Genomic DNA, 19202 nt, shown 5'->3' with positions numbered 1-19202 from the left:
TACTTGTTACTCTTCATTTTATCATATTATTTTCAATCTGTTTCGTTAGAATATTCGAATATTTGGCGTGCTTTTTGTGAGGGAATTGGATATGTCCATCGCTGAATCTACGTGCAGTCCCTCAATATTGGACTCTGTAGAAACGTGAAAAGCAACAAGCTATGACGGAATTTGCAATTTACTCGTTGCATTTGCGTAATAACCTTATTTGTAATCTGTTTCATCGGAACATTTAAATATATTTGAGGCGCTTTTTAGGAGGGAATCGAATGGATGCATTCGTTGAGGATAGTTATCGAACAGTCATAGACGATCACGACACGCAATGTCGACTTTCATTAGTCAGTAGTCCACTGAGCATTAGTGAGTAGTAGTGAATGGGGTCCGTCAGCAATCAAGTTCGATCATTCCGCAGTGTGTCTCGTAACTGGTGGTACGACTCAAAACGAGTGGTTCTGTATGAGAAAATAATTCGAAAATGTGGAATGACATATTTTAATGTGTAGGATACGGTTGTAAAATCACAGAGCTTAACAGTTTCGCATGTTTACGAAAAGGACTCGAGTGCTTCGCTGTTTCAATTTGTGGGAAGTATTGATCATGGTACTGTCTCCCCTACCTACGTCGACCTTGCGATTTTCTTACTATTAGTTTCATATCAGGTTACTGTGCAAAAATATATTAAAGATAGTAATTATTAATTAGACTATGGACATTCATGTAAATATTGATCCTTATGGGCCAATTTATAGAAACTAGAAGAGTGTTTGCAAAAATAAGTCGCAAAAAAAGAATAACATTTTTTCATTTGAAGCTTTGTTTTCGAGATAATCGAATTTGAAAATCTGCTGGATACGCGTATAATTAAATGAGCCGTTCATTTGCCAAAGTGATTAATTTGACAAATCAATAATTACGAATTTATTTGAAACACTTGAAAAATTTGAGAAACTGGAGTTAGTCACTTTCGACTCTGAAAGGCTTAAATAGAACTTGGCTAGCGTGTCTGTCCATTGTAATCCGTTTCTACTTACTACCGTGACGAATACAGGCGTTTCAAATTAATTTTCAATTTCGATTTTCTCGAGAGCGGAAGCACAAACGAAAGAAACGTATTCTTTTTTTAAGACATATTTCTTCTTTTAGAATCACTACCTGGCCGAATCGGCCACGACTTCCGGAACACCCTGTATACTTCTAATTAAGGGTTCCGTCAGATTCTGATTGAAATGAAAATCTCTTCAAACCTTTAATTATACTGAATTTTAAACCATTTTAGTGTATATAATACTACATTATTATTAAATCATTCTACATGTATGTGCTATAATTGCATAAAATGCTCAGTCTAATTAGAATCATCTTCGTAAATAGAAATTATCGGTAATAGGCAGACACTCAGAACAAATTGGCCAGTGTCTGTCCAGTACTCGCCGGTTCTACTTGGTGCAAGCACGAATGCATACGTTCCAGATATTTTTCAAGGGCAATTTTCTCCAAACCAAAGCCTTCTGTGAAAATATTTGATTCTACATTCTCGATTTATTATTTCATGAGCAGACTACTCAATGTTAACGCATTTATTGCACTTACTATCATGCAAAATATAGTGAAATAAAAAAATTTTAACTTTTTCAGACCTGAATTGTCTTTTAAAAGTAAAAAAAAATATTTGATTACAGATTTTAACTCAGTAGACTGTTTAGATAATATTTTGTTTAACAATATTTTCTTAAAGAATGTTTATTATTCAATTTTGAATTCACAATTTCTTACAAACAATAGTTTATAATAAATAAAAACAATCGAAAATTTTTTGCAAACGGGACCAGCAAGGGAGCAATCTCTACAGGATGTAGACGGTTTCATCTCGATTGGTCCATCCGTTGCAGAGTAATCGCTGAACATACGTAAAAAAAACAACATATTCGAATTGTATACCTCCCCTTTTTCGAAGTATTCGGTCAAAAAGGTTTAGCACAAATTCAAACTTAACCTACAAGTACCAACCACAGTTAACATTATTCTCATCCATGATAGCGTAACCAAATACCTACACCAATCAGAAAATTCGAAGTTTCATATATACTGGGTGGTTCACCAAATATTACCACTTCGATTTACGTGACTGTTATTATTTGTAACGAAAAAATGGTTCACGTAAAGTTGAATGGTTTTAGGAGCTGCACATTTTAATGTTAACACATTGTATGTGAGACACGTATTAATGCGTCTTTTATACATATATCGTTTAGAACTGACCGGTACCATACTATAAAACATTATTAAAATTTTCAGTATATTGTTTTGTACAAAATATAACCTTATAAATTAATTATTATCGGTATTATATAATATAATATCGATTTTTAAACCAAAAAATGTAATATTTAGTGGTTTTTATTGTTAAGCTTCCAAAAATATCTAGCATTTATAAACAATGTATTTTCAAAGAAAGACATCGGAAGTATAGTAAAAAAAGAAATTAAATAACATTTTGCATAAATTAGTAATTAATGCGACGTCTTGAAATCCCTTGCTGACGCAGTCAAGTAGCAAGAATGACTTGGTCCAAATTAATAGCTTCTTTATAGGGGAACGCGTAGAGGTCATACGAACTTTTAACATTTTTCGCTACGAATAATAACAGTCACGTAAATCGAAGTGGTAATACCTGGTGAACCACCCTGTATACGACGACCTAATAAAACGATGAATTTCCATAAAAATCCGCGGTCTATTCGAAATCACTTGGTTATTGTCGATGCTATGCCACCAATAATCGTTTTTCCTGTACGATAGTTTTCCGTTCAAGGAAGCAAAGGATTTTCATGAAATCAATTGTATTATAAGCTTACTTGGTTACACGGTGGTCGCAAAAAAAAAAGGAAGGAAAACCGGAACGACGACGGTCGGCGAGCGACTGAGTGAGGTTACGTTTCTTTTGCGTGCAGTGCGCACGTGGTACCGCGCACACGTGACCGAGAACCACGAGAGAGAGAGGCAGTGAGAGTGAGAGAGATAGCGATACAGCGTGTCTAGGTGAGGGGGGAAGGAAAAGGACGGCGAAACGATGGCCGTTGACCTCGAGTACTGGTGGAAGGGATGAAACAGTTCGATGGTAGGGGAAGTAAGCTGGTTAAGTGGGGATCCCAATGAATGATAGATGAACTTTGCCTTTCAAAACCGCGGAAGGTGTCGTGGGGGAAGTTTTAATGAGGGGAACTTGCTACTGCTGCGTTTGGGTCACCGATTTCGACTCAAATTTTGCTCACCGTGGATACTAGAGACCGTAGATATTATTTCGTACGAGGCGATCCGCTTTTCGCGAAAATTGCCTTAAAGTTTCTGATTCAACTGGCCAAATGTGTGACGTTACTATGTGAAATGAAGGAATTAGGGAACTGTGTGTTGAATACAGAACCACTTACGGTCTTAGTTCGAGATGGGCTACATGTAGGGATGAATCGATCCAAGAAATACAAATAAATAATCGATATGTACTTTCGTTTCGATACCGAGTATTTTTAGTATCGATACTTTTGATTACGATATATACTCGGTATCGAAAAAAAAGTACTCGTATCGAATGGAGTGAGTCATCGATATGAAAGCTAATGAATGTGAAGGTGGTTGTCGCCCAGCTATATTTCTTTGTTAATAAATGTTCGTTAATAAAATATGTCTTTGTTAATAAGTGTTCATTATAATAAATATATCTTCATTGAAATCAGAGATGGGCAAATTTATTATTTAAATAAAGAGTTTCGAATAACGAACAAAAGATAAAAAAGTACAATATTAAGTTAAAGTTAAAGATAAAAAGTAGATCATCATTTTTTATCGTTTAAACGCGGATATTCCAATTTCTATAACAAAATAATACTTCTTCTTGAATGAGTCGATATTTGACAAACAATTATTTAATCTCATTAACTGTTTACAGCTCAGGATGACGCCTTTAGATATCGCAGCTTTTCACTATGTATTATTCGAATAAAATTCTGCTCAAATCTGGTTAAAATATATTATATTAAGAAACAAGAACTTTGTATTCGTTTCCTTCAATACAAGTAGGTATCGATACTTTTGATGGGATACTAAGTAGACATCGATACTTTCTTTCGGCAGTCACATTCATTTCAACTTCAACTTTTTTAAACAATTTTTTTCTAAAAAGGAGTTCAAGCGGGATCAAGTTTTCTAAATATGATCGGTGAACTATACTTTGAAAGTTCGCATTGAACGTGTAGAAAACATGATTTAGTAAACAATTTAACAGCGCATAAACATCCGTATTTTACTTATCATAAAATAACTATCATTTCGACAGCTCGGGATGATGGTAACTCACTGTCCTGTTTTGGAGAGAAAAACAATTATATACATATCGGTTTTATACTGGAATACTATACTATAATAAAAGAAAGTTCACACATAAGTACAGACTATTTACAATTCAAATTATTCGAAAAGTTTCAATTAACTCTTTAACTGTGTTTAACGAGTATACTCGTCATGAGGAAATGACCACTTTTTCGGCAATGACGGGTATACTCAGCATGTGAAAAAATAAAATATCTTACGCTATCAAATTTGAGATTTGAGTAAAAATTGAAAAATATATTTCTTTTATTAGAATAAAGGAATCAGACCTTCTTCTGTTATAATTTAATTCAAATTTGCAGTAAATGCATTTCCTCTGCGTTTAACGAGTGTATATTCGTTATCGCTTGATTTTAATTACACACGCAGATACACATTTCCAAAACAAAATTCCACCATTAAAGGCTGAAAATACGGCCGTATTTCTAAGTTTTTCTATAACACTGAAAATTAATTAACTTCATCTGAGTTTAAAAATACACATAGAAAATAATTTTCTTCTGTATTATTTTTGGAATCTTTACACAACCTGCAATTCCCTTTTTTCACCTGTACGTGCACACAGAGTACTTAGGTCCGACGTGGGTGACGCACGAGAAACTTGCAGCCACGTCAGCCGGGAGACGAGAACAGCCGATATATCGATTGGCCGTTTATGAGAGGCGACACAACCACCTGAGAAATTCACATGGACACCGCGAAATCTAATGTTCCGAATTTCATTTAATTCGTCACGTATGTGCAGTGGCCGCCAGTTGACCCGCAAAAACTACTTAATCAAGAATTGGCGAAATCAGATCACTTACCTTCTGAATATTCGACGATTGCCAAATATAGAAATATAAATTTATCGACGATGATTTCAGAAGCTTCGCCGGTTGGCCAACTGTTGCCAGGCAAAGTTTTCCAAGCGATTTGCACAATATTTATATCGAATCTACGTTTACAGTGGCGTGGAGAACGCGCCAGTCTTTCCAAAGGTGAACATTAATCCGTAAACTGCCAACTTTTTTCCGAAATTTTTATACAATTCTTAGCTTAAGAAATATCAACACAGAAGAAGGGGTGGAGTTAAATATGCTTGATCCCCAAATAGGGACTATTGCAGCTTATAACTTTATTATTAACATGGTTTTTCAGGAACATGGACTTTCAACAAGTTGCGTTAGGTTGTTGTACACAGTAAATTTTGTAAAAAATGGGATTTGAGAAGAACCTCATGAATATTTTTAGAATATTCCGTTTGTATTCAATATTTACCCTAAATAAATGCTTGCTTATTTCGATATTACACGGGAATACAAAACACTTAGAGTGAGTTTAAAAAGTATGTATTCGCACACCTTTTAAAACAGAACAATTTTTTCAAAATGCGACCAAAGGCTTGAGTTTCTTTGTGAAGTTAGAAAAATTAGTGTACTAAATGATGTGTTAACAAAATATTGAAAAAGTTACAATTGGTCGGAATCGCAAAGAAAATAGTAAAGGTCGCATTTTGCAACTTTTTTATGTGATACTGTAATGAAAATTTACAAGATACATTTCTTAGATTTATGTTAGTTAGATGAATGCTGAAAATTTCCTCGAAATCGGTTAACGTTGCAACGAGATCCAAACGGTTAAAAATATTGAAAGTCGCAGTTTTTCGCGACTTTTTACCTACAACCGTAGTAAATCTAAAGATTTTTACACCTTTCGGTGCCTGTTGCTCGTTTCTCTATTAACCGATTTCAATCAAAGTTTCAGCATGTATTATAACTAACATAAATCTTCGAAATGTATTTATTAAATTTTCAATACAGTATCATATAACAAAGTTCTATAGGAACGACCTATCCTATTTTCCTCGCGATTCCCACTAACTGGAACTTATTCAAAATTTATTTTACACATAATTTAGTAACCTAATCTTTTTAACTTCACAAAGCCACTCAAATCCAATTGGTCGAATATTGCAAAAATTGTTCCGTTTCAAAGGATGATCTAATACTTTTTTTACCCACTGTAGTTGTGCACTAAGCAATGTATGTAATAAGATTTGTGTGTATGTACTTGCTTTGGGCCTCCACTCGCAGCAACCTCTTCATGGTGAGGCCCAGGCAATCTGTATTACCATCGATAAAGTCTTGCAAACCGAAAATAATATCGAGCTAATGGCTGTGAGCAGTAGCCGTTGAGCTAATCGCAGGTATACGTAAAAAAAAAGATCATACGGAAATGGAATATGGTGCTAAATATTTAATTTCGTTAAAATAGAAATTGGAGTGGGGCAAGAAGGGGAGCTACCCTCGCCGACCGATCCACCAATCGCGATCCACCTAATATAGCAGAATCAACCAATCGCGACCAGTCAAGGACGGCCTAAGAGCGTAATTGTCAAATTGATGGGACGTATTTATCACAGATGGTGTTCAGAAAAACATCGTACGTTTCAAAGCTTTGAGATAGGGGCAGTAAAAATTCCATTAGGCATTGTACATAAATACTTTCCATCCGAAACGAATTGAAATAAGAAATTTTCGGAGATAGTCTGGGATATGTTGGCAGTTAAATTCATTCATTAGTCGTAGGGTACATTGGAATGTAAGTTTCCGAAAATTGACCAAACAGAGGCACAAAACACATGGCTCTGACATTGTTTAGAACCATGGGACTGTTGCAATGTGAAATTTCTGGGAAATCGTTCTTGTGCGTCCGTTTTTCCGTTTTATGAGGGTCCATGCCCGTTGAGCTAATCGTAGGTACACGTCAAAAAAAGGTCGTACGGAAATGGAATATGGTACTAAATATTTAATTTCGTTAAAATAGAAATTGTAGTGTGGCGAGAAAGCGAGCTACCCTTGCCCACCGACCCACCAATCAATATTCCCCTAAGATAGTAGAATCAACCGATCGCGACTAATCGAAAACGGCCCAAGGGTCATTCGCATCGAAGAAGTTGGAGCGATAAGGCGTGAAGTGAGCTCGCTGCCGTCGAAGAGTAGGTAGCTGGTAGGTACGTGATCTTTACTTTTGATATCTAATCAATTAAACGAATTATTAGTGCCTTCGTATGCTCTGTATCGTTACTTTCGTTTAATAGTTATTCGTTTTAGAGTATTATTGTAAATTAATTCGATATTACGGGATAAGGCGATAGTTACTGGTCGCGATCGGTTGATTTTGCTATCTTAGGGGAAAATCTGTACATTTATTTACATTTTCATTTCAATTCGGTAACGATATACCTAAATAGAATGTTATATAAATTCTAACCTCTCGAATTTCTTATCCACCAGCCTAACCTCCGGCATTATTATAACACCTTCAATAGTGAAGGCCACGATGTACATGGAAGTTTGTCTCAGATACTCCTCTGTCTTAAGCGCGACGATAATCGAGTCCTCCGAACCCGGCAGGAACTTGAATGTCGAGAAGCATTTGAGTGGATTTAATTCACCAATCTCGGTAACCTTAATGTCCACGAAGTTTTTATCCGCTGTTAACAAGACGTTACAACTCAGTGTTTCGTTTTTAGTGCTATCCAGTGATTGGTGGATCGGTGGGCGAGAGTAGCCCGCTTTCTTGCCACACTACAATTTCTATTTTAACGAAATTAAATATTTAACACCATATTCCATTTCCGTACGACAGTTTTTTGAGGTATAACTGCGAATAGCTCAACAGCCATGGATTTTCATAGAACGGAAAAACAGATGCACAAGGACGATTTCCTCAAAATTTCATTTCGCAGCAGTCCCACGGTTATAAACAATGCCAGAGCCATTGTTCTGTGCCTTTGATTGGACAATTTTCGGAAACTTACATTCCAATGTACCCTACGACTATAATATTTTTGTTACTACGATTATGTTAGTTTTTGCATGTAGAATATTTAAGAATTTCAATCAACTTGAACAAATGAAACTTAGAAAATTTCCAAACTTCCAATTATACCAATATTCTGTCAAAATGTTTTTTATTCCAGCAATCTCTTATTCTAATCCAAAGATTTACAGAATAAGGGAAGGAATCTAAAGTAATCTTCGATAGTTTCATGTATATTTATCTCAAACACTTTATTAAAACATTCGAAGTACTAGACATTCTTACCAAACTTTCAATCTCACCGTTTCTCAGAATAATCCAAGTTCGATGTAACATAGAACATGGTTTTATGGGATAGATTTAAAGTTCGCAGCCATGAGCTCCATATTATCCTCGGTTTGCAATACTTTACCGATGATAATACCGATTGCCCGGACCTCACCACGAGGAGGTTGCTGCGAGTGGAGGCCCAAGGCAGGTAGATGGAATCACAAGTTCTGCATTTATTCACCTTTCACAATAAATCTTATAAATGACTTAAATCTTAATTATCTAATACTATTGGTACTACAATCCCTCGGCGGATGACTTTAAAAAAATGATTTTTTTGTAACTTTAAACAATATATATGTACATAGTACTGAAAATTTCATAATTATTTATTTGTTTTTTCTATAATAAATTCCCAAACATCAGCTTATTTTCAGCGTTCTATATGTAATTTTCCTCTTAACGCGCAAAAACTTCGTATGCCACGGAAAACCACTTCCTATTGATGTAGTACATTTGTGGTTCTGATATGTGCTACCATTGAACTAAATATTTTCTCTATCGTGCCTACTATTATGCCGGATTTCGTCGCTTGGTGCAGCACACATACTCGGGGACAACGAATTCCCGGGTGTGAGCACTCTCATTTCCTCTCTGGTGGTATTAACGAGGCCGTGGGTGATTTTATGCATTTAGAACACAGAGGACGCGATTGTCTAGGCGTTCAGTGGAGTGTAAAGTTTCGTCTCGCGGCCGCAAAGGTGAACGACTCGAAGGAAACGGGTGAAACCAACCGGTGGCTCGGCTTGAAACGAAAGAATATCGACGTCAGTTTCCGTCGACGGATCAAAATTAGTTCTCGGTACACGACGACATTTCATATCGTGGCGAACCACAATTTCCATTGCGCGCAGAAGTCTTCAATCTGCTATCCGTAGATTGCTTAAATGACGTGACCTTAGGCCTACTATCCACTAAGGCGTCTCGTCATACGCTTGAGTTTCTGTCCACTTAAGCGTATTGGAAGCGTATAGAAAGCTTCATTTTCCTCATTCGCAAAGATGTCGGGCGACAAAGAGGACCATATCGCCTTATCTTGTAATTATATTCGACGACGTAAAAGTCGGAAAAGATATTGGTTACATCCTTGCATAGAATAGAACATAAATGATTCTGTATGTAATTCTTTCTATAGAATGAATAAAAATAGGTACAAAAATTTAGTGCATTTGGTAGCTCCGCAAATAAAAAAACAAGACACTAAAATGCGATGTTGTGTTAGCCATGTACCCCAATTTACACTCCTGAGATTTTAGGTTGATTTATAAATAGTGGGTTGGCCAAAAGGTTCCAGACTTTAGTTCAAATCTTAAAAGCACATGGTTCTTTGACAACTAACTGTATATTTTGACTAACAAGGAGTGTATTTTAGGTGTCCGCCTCCGATTGCTTTGGTTTTCGGATATGTTTTAGAGGACCGAAAAATAAGAGATACGTATTTTTTTATAGCGGCCCGTTTTCAAATTTAGGGGGTGAAACCACCCCTCAAAGTTTCGACCCGGAAGTACTATCTCGAAAACCAGAGTGAACCTTCCTCTATATTACGTATCACTAGTATTTATTATTTACATCGATTAACTAATCCTTATGTATTGTGGTTAAAATAAAAATGAACCATTTTTTTTCTAGGACATATAATCTAACCTTTCCTGAAGAAACATTTCTCCACACGATTTCAGACATGGCATACTTGAAGAACTGAACTTTTTAGGGTGGTTTTATAGTTATGCCACGCAGTGTATTACCTAATAGTTGTCCCAACAAATAATCCATTATGGTTCCAATACGATAAGAATACAGTCCGAATTCAGAATATATTACCGATTTTCTGTTCAATTAAAACAGCAGTGAACAAACGAGTGATACAACGGATATTGTTAAGGTAGCATACAGATTTATATAATTTCGGAACGAATACAAATTTTCAATTAAAACAATAGACTACATATATCGTTACATCCAATATATCTATCATCTAATAACATTTATTAATATCGCCGTACAACTCACGTTAAAGGCGTTCGAGGTATAGAATCCTTCGGTAAACAAAAAGTTATTTCAACGGATGACGGTACAATTGTTGCGTTTAATGTCCAAGGGTGCCACACGTTGCTAAAAATAAATTTGAATAAAGTCTGCGTTAAGTGTTTGCAGCAATTACCGCGTTGCTTTTAATAGAAATCAGAAACTGACAAGGTGAACCAACAAGGCGTACTCACATTGACTATATACATATACATACTGTGTACGATTGTGCTTGCTATCTCGAACCTGAACATTTTTTTTTTTGTACTATTGACCCGCATATTTTCTTGAATGTCACAGCGGGTCGACGTTGCCTATTGATTTGTCCCTGATAATAGATAATTAACTATGTGGCGTTGGTATGCAAAATACACGGCCGGTTGCACTATGGACGTGTCAACGTGCTCAATGATCCTTTGAGCGAACGATTCAACGGTGAAACTAGCGACACACACACACACACAAGCAGCCCTGGTTTAAAAGGCATTTCATTATCTACGTTTCTGCAGTTACACGGTTAAATAATTCTGAAATGTCGCTTAGAAATTTGCTTATTTGTCTTCACGATCATTCTGTTCGTACAGCAAATGTTTGACAAGGTGTCATATCGTGTTATCCTTGCCAATTAATTCTAAAAGGATTCCCTGTCATCTAAGAACAGTTTCGAAAGCAATGCTTCAGTGTGACTAGGCATATTTCCGTGCATCGAAATTTAGTCTTCTTCCTTAGTCGTTTTTTATCTTTGTAAGTATCCTTCGATGGAAAATATATATAAGAAACATTTTAATTTGTACTATGCACAGTGTCACTTAAGGGGTTACATACCTTTGAGCTGTTAAATAAGAGGGATATTAAAAAAATGCTTCTATTTGCAGAATTATTGTTTATTAAAAATTCAAAATATACATCTGATTATATGTTATCTCCGTAGTAATTTCTGAAAAATTGAGCTATGTTGTATCTATCAACAGAAGAAAATGGCTGCTATTTAATCATAATCCGTTTTTTCGAAACATCATCTGCGGTAGCAGATAGGTAGGTATGTCTCTGTGGGCTCTTATCTGAAACAAGTTTTTTGTAGAAAGCAGTACTTATCGAAGCCGATTTCGAAAACAACAATATTTTACCAAATGACGTCTGTGTGAGCGTAAACTTATAGTTTCTGACATAAATTTTCAACCTCTTTTGTTACTAAAAAAAAAATAAAACATGTACGAATCAAACATTCGCTTTGTCTAGTACTAGATTTTACTCTTAAGAATATTACCACAAAGTTTGATCCAAATTGGTTCAATAGTCTTTTAAATATATCTGGTACTAATTTTGAAAACTGCATTTCGAGTAAAACGCTTTTAAATGACAGCCATTTTGTTCTATTGATAGATATATAGCTCAATTTTTTAGAAATTGCTAAGAAAATAACATATAATAAGATATATTTGTTAAAGTTTTAATAAACAATAATTCTGCATGTACAACAAAATTTTTTAATTTTCCCTCTTATTTAACAACTCAAAAGTATGTAACCCTTAAATGTATACTTAGACAGTATACTGTTCGCATAAACGGTGTTCAGGTGACCCAGGTTCGTTTAGAACTCCAAAATATAAAAAGTATTAACATTAGACGTTCCAACAAGTAATCCACTGTTTTAACCAAGCTCAATGATAATTCTCAACGAAATCAATTTCAACAAAACGAATCTCAAAAAAATCAAACTGGTAAACCAAGCAGTGAATGACCGAATTGTTGCATTTGTGGACGTTTGGGATTAATACTTGAATGTGTTTATTCATAACAACAAAACAGGTGTTGAAATTGCAATTACATATATTTTTCTTGAAATTTTTATAAAAATAATTACTTATTCTTGTCGTGATTTTAATAAAATTATTTATGTAAAACGTGTAAAAGCCCAGTAATTGACTGCTTCATTTTTGAAATATTTTTAATAAGAATTATACTTATTAATGTTTGCTTAACACACTAAACCAAAGATATGAGATATTAAAAGTACAACAACGCTCTACTTATAAACATTTAATAATTTTTAAATTTATAATTACATTTCTTGCCTAATGGTCATTCACTGGTATGTAGTCAATTACAGGTTGGTTTACCCTACATATATCGACTTGTTATTTAGACGGAAATAAAAACAGTGGGTTTTTCACTGTCACGCCTAAATAGTAAAAGAAAAAGCTAAACATTTCCTCAGTAGTAAAATGCAGTATTGACTTTTAACGAAATGCTCTACCATTTTCAATAATATTCATCCTCCGACATTGTCCGCCATCTTAAAACAGACAAGGCGAAAGAATGTCCGTTATTTCGTTCAGCTTAAACAGCTGCATAAGGGATATTTTATGAATATTCTTTTCGTGTAATCGTCTCTTTCGTTCCATTTCGTTACAGTCATTGTCCCCCTGCTCGTGTTTCAGGAGCGCAAGGTAATTCGATTCCGGAAGTCGTTGCCGGACGATGTTCCACCGGATGGCGGCAGACAACGAGCCGAACGAGAAGTGGAATTCGTGAGGAGCGTGGCTTCCTGCTTTTTAGGCCCGTACACGCAGATCCCCGAGATTCTACGGTGCGACGCGAAAGACATTGCCAGACTTTCGGAAGCCATTCAAACACTCCGGCCAGGTAAAACGATTTCCGTCGGAAATTTCTCGCGTGGAACATTCCCAAACCTTGTCGATATCGACTTCACTGCTCCCGTTATCCGAAACATTCGTTCTTCCGTAGGGCAGCCCGGGGTAGAAAGTAGGTATGTAACAATTTTTGCTTTTCATGAAATAAAAAGGTCTATATTTTAGTTTAGTTTTCTTAATTTATACGGATAGGTTGATGATTCAAGATTCGTTCTGTAACGATGCAATGTTTTTAGATTAATTGTTAAAAATATTATGACCGTGGATATTGACTGAGACAGATTGTTAGTTTTTGCCTCACCTTGGGGCAAAAAATAATAATGCTGGGGTAAAGTCGTACCACGAAGAGATTAAGCAAAATTGTGCACAATGAAAGACGAAAAATAATTAAAACTAATGATTATAAAGAATCAACATAAGATTATATACATATAGTTTTCTATTTAATTGGCTCAACACAACATTATTTCTTAATCAATAGGCACTCAACATAAATTGTCTTTTTATAATTAGCACAACACAACATTTCTTAATGACATCAATTAATTGTCATAATTAATAAGTATCATAATTTATTGATTATTTGTTATCATAGTGCTGTCTGTTTTATTTAAGAAATTATAAGCCCTGTTACTATTAACCCCGGTCTACCTTATATTTTTTAGTTAATATTCAAACATCTTAATCGTTTTCAATAACTAGACCGCGGATGTTGAAGACCAAAAGGAGTTTTAACGAACCAGAAAGGGTGTAATACGTAGGGTAAATAAATAGTTAGCAGAAGAAGTGGCATGGAGAATCTTATATCTTTCGAGATATTAAATTAAACTTAAGTTTTTTTAAGATCAATGAATGTTTTTTTTTAATACTGCGTCGTAACCGGCAAAAAGACGAATTCAACGACCTATCATGACATATTTCAGACAATATAAGATATAAAAACATGAAATACTAATTTAAGTTTTTTTTTAATTTTTAAGAAAAAATTGGAAAGTTCGTTGAATAACCCAAAGAAAAACAAGCAACGTTGCCGTTCATAACAAACCTGCGTAGAAGATACTACCAAACGCATTGAAACCTAACTTTGCATACTCTGATTTTAATTTTTACTTTCATTTGATCGTTAACGTATCCTTTTTTCGGTGCCATCATAATCTCCGTAAAAGAATCTATAACCACTTAATTTTGTATGAAAATGTCATTTCTTATAGCTAAATAAGAAATAATTAACTTCTCAGTATCAACTACAGTTCCATAAGGCTCGTGTTAAACAAAATTTGTATAACGTTTCTTTGTCAATAATTTGATCGTTGACCTTGCGATTTTTCGATAACAATTGAAAGTTGAAGCTTCTAAGAACGTTCTGCTAAATTTTCAACTAAATCTATAATTATTAAAAATTTGCGGAAGCCATCTTAAGAGTTTCACGCAGTAACCAGACGTCCTATCTGAGCCAAAGTAAGTAAAGTAAAGAGTCATAATGAATAAAACTTTTTATTCAAGGACCCATTTCCAATAGAGAATTTAAAAATTAGGTTCCAATCCATCGCTAATTCTCATTGCCTCGCTATACAGGGTGAACCACGAATCATGATCGGTAGGGATTACTCTGTTATTAGCAGTCCAATCGAAAATGTTTTTACCAGGTATAGCATGGTTTCAAGAGCGCTTTCACGTGATTATAGCAAATTTGTTGTCAACTCTGTTTTTCATGATTTTTCAAGGTCACCTTCAATTTTTTGCAAATACACCTATAATTTCTTTACGCCTATCTGTTAGAGGATTTCAAGACGAATTCGGTAAGTATCATAACATAACATGTGTTACTTTCTTTTTCATCTGGGTCGAGAAAAGATTAAAGAAATATTCGAACTGTAATATTACAGAGTATCGTATGCTCCGCCATTGTACGCGTTCCGATGTTGAGCTCTTGCCTACTGTTTGTAAACATTTCGTTCTGTACATTGGAACACATCTAATGATACCTACTGATTACGATTCGTGGTTCACCCTGTATAGAAACCGAATAGTGTACATTAAATTTTTTATTTTCTCCGCCTTGAATCGTATATGTACAGCAAGAAACGCGTATTAAGCTATTGAAGGTAGCACGCACAAATGCAGATGTCCGCCGATGGGCTCATTGTTGCCCGTGACAGGTGTTCGGTAAAGCGTTTCGAGGCCCCATAAGTCCTCTCCCGACTTTCGTTGACCGTTCTCAAGTAGCTCGCCCCTTTTTTCCTGCGCGTCCACCTGCTGACTGCACCTTTTCTCTTCACCCCTCCCTCTCCCCCCACCCCCATACGAAAGAAAAATGCAAGGTTTGCACGCGCGAAGACCCACCAATACCCTGAGGTTCGTCCTGCGCCGCTGAAATCTCACCCAGCCATAGTTCCGTCGACTTTGGCCCCGCCCGAGGAAATTCGAATATTCCGTGAAACCTGATTTACAGTGGTGAATGCCAGACGGAGAAGGGTTTACTATACAGAACGAATAATTTTTGATGGGATAACGATCGGTTTACCGGTTGAAATCGGTTAGCGTGTCTTCTTGGCTTTTCTCGATTTATTTCTAACCATTTTTCCAATTGTGGCAACCGTGTTATGTAATTTTTTAGATATCATGCGCTGTCGAGTGGTTTCTTTTACCCCTTTAGCGCTGGAGGGTCGCGCAATGCTCGCATTTAATCGCCGAACCGTTATACGATCCTTAGAAATGAAATGAAAAATAAAGCACACTTTGATTGTTTCTTGGTGAACTGTATTTACAATATTGTGTGTTTGTGTGCGTGTATGTGTGATGTTCACCGGGTGGGTTCTGGTTAAAGTCTGATATTTACAAAGTCCGGGCGCTCCTCTGACGTCGCACTTCACCCTCGTTGACGATATGCTTTGTCAAAAACGTTTCCTAAATAACGAATTCTTATTGGTTGAACCCTGAAGGAGTAGGGATATCTCTCGGATTTTCCAACATTCGTGGTGGAGGATAAGGTCCCTTCAGGAAGAAACGCATGGCCTAAAGATAATTAAAAACACGTGGCCAAGTTTGGTTTGACCGCGCCGAAGGTCAGGCAAAATGTCCCGCAGGCCATAAAAGATTTACCAAAATGCTTTTCTCGTAGGTATTTAATTGTCTACAAAAAATGACAAAAATTGGTGACAGTCATATTGAAACTCCATCGAGATTCTAAATATAAAAGTATAAAGAAGTTATATAGTTTTCACTGTTGAGGCTTTCGGGTGTAAGCCGTGTTTTTGTGGAATTGTTTTTCCAACGTTTCGCAAGCATTGCAGCTAGCTTCATCAGGGGGTCGAAAGACACACTGGTACTAGTGTTTGCCTTGTGGTGCTTCTTTAATATACTGGAGCTTGCTCATATTCCGGTTCATTGCTTACCAATCAGAAGAAATTTTAATTGTTCAGTTGAACAATTTAAAAACGTTGGGAAAACAATTCCACAAGGACACAGCTTACACCCGAAAGCCTCAACAGTGAGAACTGTATGATGCCGAGCCGTGAAAGCCTCTAATATAAAGAAGTTATATCGTCCAACAGAATAATTTTTTCTGTCTTATCAGTTAAATGATCATATATGATTTTTGGTACGCCTTCATTCGGTCCAATTTCTTAACGACAGCATGGCAGGACGAACCCCAACGCATTCGTTATTATCCCCTCATCGCGATTTATTCTTCTCCAGTCACGGTGATGAATTCACAACGAGAAAGAGAGAGGTTACACGGTCCTCCTCGGTGCATCACCAATCACAATAATGGTACCATTGCGCTGCATTTATTCCGTGTGGGTCGTCGGGGGCTTCGGCGAGGTTGGTCACGGAGCGTGACCACGCCGCCGACGAGTCTTCTGAACTGGATCTTTCTGGTGCCTGGACTGACCTAACAAAATGATACCACGATTCCTTGCCAGATAAGTCCCGCGCCGCTTGGATGACTTTCCAGCGGGAAACGTCGGCCTGTCGATCAGATAACGTGAACCGTATTCTCCGTCACGAAAAGAAAAAAAAAAACAAAAATACCGACTCCTGCGATCCCAGACGTGTAAATGCCTGGAGGCACAATTGCATTTATAATAAAAGAGAATTTCTCCTGGTACGCGACGCGAGACGCGTCGATGTGAAACTGAGAATTGATTATTAATGGTTTTGCAAAAGTTGTCCTATAAAAAACGATATACAGGGTGATTTAAATAAAAGATTTTGTTGTTGAAGTGTTTATCTAGCAAAGAATATATATACGTGTTTAATTTGGCGAGCACAGTGAATACGGATATGCAATCATATCCGCGAGTAGTGACATCGATTTGTTGTTTCTTAGCTAGGCTAGGGTCTTCTTGTACGCCGCGTTTATTATTAGTAATATAATTCAGAAATAATGTGCATTGAAAGTATATTTATAAACGTATATTAATTTAACACGAAATAGTCATCTTTGATATTTTGGGGCTAAAAGTTCATCGTTTAAACAATCGATATTTTGTTATCATTCGAGAACATGGTACTATGTTACTGAGTTAAACAAAGAATCCAGTAACTTGATAGTAATTAGTAGATACCAACGTAATAACTAGCGATATCAAAGTAATAACTAGTGATACTAAAGTAATAACTAGTATAATTACAAGTATTACTTTACAAAATCTTACTACTCATTTTCATAAACGATACCAGACGACTGTATCCGAATGACAATATCGAAACCATTACATTGAAATTATTCTACCAATTACCGTCAACTTACGGCATTCTTTGCTTTACTCAGTAATATAGTACCACCTTCTCGAATAATAAAAAAATATCAATTGTTTAAACGATGAACTTACAGCTCCAAAATATCAAAGATGGTTATTTCGCGTTAAATTAATATACGTTTACAAATATACTTTCAATGCACATTATTTCTGAATTATATTACTAATAATAAACGCGGCGTACAAGAAGACCCTAGCCTAGCTAAGAAACACAACAGATCGATGTCACTGCTCGCGGATATGATTGCATATCCGCGTTCACTGTATTCGCCAAATTAAGCACGTATACATAATATCGTATTGTCATAGACTAATGCCACTCGGATTCCGTGAGCATAGGATTAGGGAGGAAAAAGATAAATCACGTTTATTTCACTGAATGTGATATTTCGGAGAGGGGGTAGAGAGAAAAATATTAAATTCATATGTCTAACTCTTATGTTATTCTATACATATACTCGTGTCCTAGAACACTAACAAGTTAGGCAGTCAAAAATAAGGGATACGTATTTTTTTTTATCGGCTGAAACGCGACTTTAAGGGGTAAAACCAGCCCTCAAAGTTTCGACCCGAAAGTACTATCTCGAAAACCAGAGGAGATACATGAAAACTTGTAATGGACGAGGTGTGCAGTTTTTTATGTAGAATAATATGGTGCTAACAAATTGTCCAAAATATATTTTGTTTATAACAAAAAAATTTCGGATCGAAACTTCGAGGGATGGTTTTACCCCTTAAAGTCGCGTCTCAGTCGACAAAAAAAAATACGTATCCCTTATTTTTAACCGCTTAACAAGCATACGAAGTTTCATCAAAATCGGAGAGGGACACTTCCGTGCCTTCCCTTGTAAGAATTTTAAAAAAGTACAAAGTCTAGTACGAAAGTACCTACTAGTGGTGGTCACACTTCACCCCACGTTACGTTTTTCTATTTTCGGGGTTACCTTCGGACGCAGCCCTCACGCCCGAGAGGGTCACTGGGAAGTTTTTATCGAGTGGAACCCCGCATTGGCCGTCTTCACACCCAGTAGAGACGGTGCACCTTCTTCAAGGTTTTCCCCCCGTTAAAAAAAAAAAGACCAGGACGTAACAATGAGGGTATACATATATCGCGGATGGCGGCCATTCATTGTCGACCCCCACACCCCGTGACTGCAGCTACGCGCGCGCGGCTCTTGAAATGATGACGACATCCTCGCGGCAACAGACACTCTCGTGTAGAAGACGTTAAAAC

The 19202-nt window shown here is 36.3% G+C and overlaps 1 protein-coding gene across 1 annotated transcript in view; it reads left to right on the top strand.

The window, feature by feature from the left end:
* Window positions 1-19202, top strand: part of LOC107192982 (inositol-pentakisphosphate 2-kinase) — a 49683-nt gene that overhangs the window by 17175 nt on the left and 13306 nt on the right. Inside the window, exon 2 of the mRNA XM_015582350.1 lies at window positions 12990-13194. Within this exon, the coding sequence (XP_015437836.1) occupies window positions 12990-13194 (205 nt within the window). The remainder of the gene's footprint in view (window positions 1-12989; window positions 13195-19202) is intronic.

Source organism: Dufourea novaeangliae, unplaced genomic scaffold (assembly GCF_001272555.1).
Source record: "Dufourea novaeangliae isolate 0120121106 unplaced genomic scaffold, ASM127255v1 scaffold488, whole genome shotgun sequence".
Classification (NCBI taxonomy): domain Eukaryota; kingdom Metazoa; phylum Arthropoda; class Insecta; order Hymenoptera; family Halictidae; genus Dufourea; species Dufourea novaeangliae.
This window is presented reverse-complemented; position numbering and strand designations above follow the sequence as displayed.